Genomic DNA, 5,333 nt, shown 5'->3' with positions numbered 1-5,333 from the left:
AGTGTTTTTTGTCCTGTCTTGTTATTAAATAAGAAAACACAAAGCATTGCATGAGACTGTTGTAGGCGATCCAGTATGTACTACACTTCATATAGCACTAGACTTTCAGTAGTGGTTTTACATGGATCCATTTCTTAACTGCATTTCACCATTTGGGAGATTCCTTTTGTTTCCTCAGTAGGTCAAAACCCTCAAGTCCTACATTTCCCACGGGCCAAAAGGTCCCAAACACCTCAAGGTAATCGGTGACTGTGCGCTGGACAGACATATGATCCATTTTTAGTACATCTCGTGGATCCATGCCTTTCTGGTAACAGCCATGCTGTTGTTTTGAGTTGTGAGTGAACTGTATTGCTGAGCAACCTGGATCTGAGCAATAAAGAATATTTGAAAAAAATAGTACTTCACCTTTGTTTTATTATTTCAAAGTTTTTTTTCACCTCTGAAATAAAAAAGGTGCCACATCATTTGTGACCTGACATACCACAAATATACCAGCCAAATTGTGAATTACATCTTTAAGGAAACAGAAAGCTGACATATCATTTAAAATATTAACCAACATAAAGAGTTTTAAAATAACACTTTGTGCAGGGTATATGCTGTTGGACCAGAACTGTACAAAAGACACATGGACCGTACAAAGAGGCAGCAAAGAGAAAGATTTCAAATCAATATTAAGGCTCAATTTAACAGAGGCCTCACACTGACTGATTAGAGATCCTGACACAGTAAAAGAGACATGGACACTTATTCACAAAAGTCCTAATGTAATTTAATCGATTACCTACAATTATTCCCGACCGCGGCACTCTTGAGGTCAAACTCTGGTCTCTAAATTACACAATTTAAACACATTGAAAAATAGTACAAATTGTCCTCCAAACTGCAAAATGTGATTGTCAAACAACAAAAATACAACTTCAGGTTGTACAATATATGCTGCAAACAGTTAGTGTTTCACAAACACAAACAATCCCTAATCATCTGAACCATTATATTTACATTTCCATGTTGGAGGTAGACATTTGACTGCATGACAGGCACTTAAAACACCGGCTGTTTACACTGAAGCAGGACTATTACTGTACCACGAGTGCAAGAGCAACATTACCTTAAAATCCTTCACTCAATCCGTATGATTACTGTACATTCATACATCTATATACATATACTGTGCATGCTGTGGCACAGAAACACCAGTGTTTGGTAACACAAAATACTTGGCTTCAAATCCCACTGTGCCATACTGAACTGCCAGCTTTATTTTTCTAAAAGCTGCAATTACATCGCCAGGTGGCTGCAGAAATGTAGAGCACACCAGTTAAAAATAAACCTTTTTTCACATGTGTGCGCACAAAAGGTTTTCTGTAGAGTCGCCACACGAGGGGCATCAAAGCGCCAGGGAACAAACTCAATCCCAGAACAAATCACTGGACTTTCTTATCTGGGATGAGGCCGTTCTGCGGCTGCACGTCCAGTTTGAGACGCCTCTGACTGAAGTGGCGGATGAGGGCGCCGGGCAGCAGAGCCATGCAGGCGATGGCCAGCAGCTGCAGCAGCCGCTCCCAGGAGAACAAATCATCCAGCGAAGACACCTCAGACAGCATGACGCCTGTCTGGACACAGATGAAGTTGTATGGCAGGAGGCCTACAAAAGCAGACAGAAGATCAAGAACAAGCCGTAGCATTATAACAGGGTTTATTTGCAGTTTTGAGAGAAATGCTCTGGTATTTTTGTTTGAATTTATGCGTTTTTTTAGTCAATTTGTAAAAAATAGGACAAAGCAATAGATACTTTAAATCTGGAGACACAGAATAACAAATGCTGGTACAAAGAGGAGCTGCATTTGGTTGAATGATAACTAAAAACAGGTCTGGCAATCTGTACTTTGAAGCTTTGTTAATTGCCACCTGTTGCTTTGAATCATTCACAAATGTCAGAGTCACATGTAGAAACTAACAACTCCAGGGTCATATTAATTGGCATGTAACCTGCAAACATGACCAACCTTTAAATGGCCTTTTCATTACTGATTTAGTCCATTTAGTGTTTACATTATTTATCTGGGGGAACTAAAAATGGAAAATGGTCTGTGTGTGTGTCATTATATAATTTACTGAAAGCTCCAAAGAGCCACAAATGAGGCGATCTACATGCACTCACCAATGAAGACTGAGCAGAAGAAGAAGGTGATGGGGATGTTGACAATCGGGGCAGACATGTTCAGAAACCAGTTGGGTGTCATGGGAAAGAATCTCAGGAAGAGCAGAAAGAAGAACAAACAGTCCTGGTTCTCCTCAACCTGTGAGATAAAGATGAGATGTTAAATGAGGCGTTACAGTCTATGAAAGGACAGTAGATGCACTTTTCTTTCTGTAATTTGTGTCAATGTTTGCCACACTGGTTTCTGATACTGTAATAAAAGTGTCAAATGACAGTAACAACAATAAAGTTACAAAGAGGTGCTGCATTAGGTTGAACATTGATAACTTTGGCAGCTATAAAACAGGTCTGGCAGCAATGTGACACGAATCATCACATTTGACCTTGTTATAGAATCAGATAAAAAAAAAAACCCACACAATTACATGTGTAAGTAGAGCTCTCGGGTCAGGAAAATATAACTTTATATCTCAATGGAGGCATTCAATTAAGTCTCCGATTCATTCTTAGTACGTAGCATCACTTCCCGTTCACATAGGTGTCGTATTTCCTACTAAATCATGAGATATTAGTCCATAACACATCCTAGGAGAGGTGGTAAAACCTGTGAAGGTTTACACCACATATTCTTAAAGATTTTACAAGAAGAATCGCAAGGATAAGTGGTTTTCATTGAGTGTATGTGTACAATCATTTTCTCTGTCACTGATAGTTGTGGCTGTTGAGACAGGGGATTATGTTTCGATGTATTAAGATATATTTTGCAGTTTTGTGGATAAAGTCAACAGTTGAACTTTTATTGCATAAACAGTCTCAATATTCTTTTCGCCATGTGTCACAAATTTACCTTCCTCTGCAGCATGGACACTTTATCAGGGAATAGGTTAACAATGTAGCGTTTCCCGAAGGCCCGAGACAGGAGGTAGCACATGGTGGAGCCCACGGTGGTGAGAACACAGGCAAGAAGCAGTCCTTCATATGGTCCAAATATAGCTCCTGCGAGAATGTTCTGCACAACGACAAGTGGAGAAGGCCTCGGTTACTAGACATCATTAACACCTTTGTAACGATCAGCTCTGAACATACAGACCTACTGTGTCTCTTCCTGTAAAAGAGAGAAACACTCTGTGGTCTTACAGTGGTTTTAAAGGCGAGATGTTGGGTGACAATAACTGTAACCAGCATGTGGTGTGTGGCTGAGGCTGTTTCTCTGTTCTGTAATGAACACGCAGTTGTGCAGATTAAACTAAAGTAAGTGGGGAAGTCCAGCATGCCTGACTATATGCTGAATGAATATTTTTATCCTCCGCAGTGTGTCTTTAAAGAAGAGATCCAAGCCGCACGCCACATACAGGTCAAGTGCCTTTTTTTTATTTTTAGCATGCAAGCCTTTTTTACCAGCGTAGGTGTGACAGTTTTTCTGTCGAACGTGTAACAATGCTGTGACGAATTAATAAAAAAAATGCTTTAATCATGTTTTAACAGACTCAACAAAAATAATATCAACATCCACTGTTTCTGCCTTGTTATCCAGCATCAGTACAGAGAACATCTAAGACTTTTTTCGTCTTTATTTTTTACCTTACCAGGAACGAGGATCCAGGAATGGCAAAGGACTGCTTGTAGAGATATGCACTACAGAAGAGTAGCAGGACATATCCAGTGTGCTCTGTCTTGTAAAACTGCAGGAGCTCGGCCAGTTCCCTCAGCTCCTCCAAGTCTGAAGGGAACTTCAACCTGTGAGAACAACCGCACTCAAGTTAGTTACATCGTCTGCTCTTCTTTCATGAACACACAGGGTTGGGAAATATGGACTAAAGATACTGTAATCACATATATGTCAGTATTGACTAACAAATACAAAATCATATATCAAATAGTCAGTATTTTGAACAGATTGATAGTTGGAAGTATTTCTTAAATGTTTGTTCATATTTGTTCATCGTTGTTTACTAGAAATAAAACTAGTTGATTAATAAATTTAATGATTAAAAAAGAAAAATAATCTGAAGATGTATCTGATAATTAATTAGTATTTTTTCTGGAGCAAAATACAAAATCACTCCCTTGTTCTGTGTTATTGTAAACTGTTCAACTTTAGGTTTTAAGCTTTATGAAATTATGATGGACATTTTTCACAATTTAGAGACCTTAACAATTACTTAACTTAATGGATACATTAATGGCGAATTAAGTGATAATGAAACAGTTGCAGCCCTATCTTATTTCATGTATAAAATATTGCTATAGTCACATCATGCATAAATAAAGATTAATTACAGCTTTGTCGACCAATAATTTAATTCGTCTAGCCTGAGCAGAAAGAGTTGTGTTTATAGAGTAGCTGAAATAATATTCATTCATTCATTCATTCATCCATTACTGTGTTAAACAGCTGTATAAAGTAGCTATTACACAGACTCAATGTGAACATTTAACGCCACACCATAAACATAATGCATTATTGTTAGTTATCTACTGTTATTGTCACATGCTGCTTGTGCTGTTATCTGTATATCTGTGTATGAAGGAGACACTGGCTGAGCAATGCTAACCATTTAAAAAAAAAACACCTGTTAAAATACAGTGGATATATTTATACGAGTTTAATAACGTATAGACTTTATTTACTCTGACTAAAAGCTAACGCAGTCAGTCACCTGCTGTCTTCTTCAGAGCTGTCAGCGGGCTGCTCGGACTCCGATGTTTCCACATGTTTCCCCTCGGCGGTGGGACGAGGTCGTCGTCGGGGTCCCGCAGGAAGGTAGAGGGACAGTGAGTACAGGTACAAGCTGGCTGCAGTGATAACACAGAGGAGTCCGACAAGTGAGCGCATATTCCTCACTTTTTGTGCGCCACAAACCCCGACTTCACCTCCTCGGTGTCAGTGAACGCAGCAGGAAACAATGGCCCACCGCTGGTTCTTTTTTCTTGTTGTTTAATGGCGGCAGGCATCAGCTTATTGGTGCATTATCGCCATCTTCTGCTCCGGAGTGTAAGTCAGTCCCAACCTATATTCCTTAAGGGACCTATTTTATATTGAGGTAAATACTACTACTACTACTACTAATAATAATAATAATAATACATTTTATTTATAAGCGCTTTTCTAAATACTCAAAGACACTTTACATAAAAACATAAAAGCAGCAAAACAACATCAAAT

The 5,333-nt window shown here is 38.9% G+C and overlaps 1 protein-coding gene across 1 annotated transcript; it reads right to left on the bottom strand.

Annotated features, from left to right (window-relative positions):
* Window positions 1–399: 399 nt before the first annotated feature.
* tmem41aa (transmembrane protein 41aa) lies at window positions 400–5,003 on the bottom strand. Its single transcript, XM_035676701.1, has 5 exons — window positions 4,828–5,003; window positions 3,754–3,904; window positions 3,015–3,176; window positions 2,168–2,306; window positions 400–1,651 (listed from the first exon to the last, which is right to left on the bottom strand). The coding sequence occupies exons 1-5, from the start codon at window positions 5,001–5,003 to the stop codon at window positions 1,431–1,433; spliced, it is 849 nt and encodes a 282-aa protein (XP_035532594.1). The 3' UTR covers window positions 400–1,430.
* Window positions 5,004–5,333: the final 330 nt, after the last annotated feature.

Source organism: Morone saxatilis, unplaced genomic scaffold (genome assembly GCF_004916995.1).
Source record: "Morone saxatilis isolate NCDOM2014 unplaced genomic scaffold, NCSU_SB_2.0 Contig5, whole genome shotgun sequence".
Classification (NCBI taxonomy): Eukaryota; Metazoa; Chordata; class Actinopteri; family Moronidae; genus Morone; species Morone saxatilis.
This window is presented reverse-complemented; position numbering and strand designations above follow the sequence as displayed.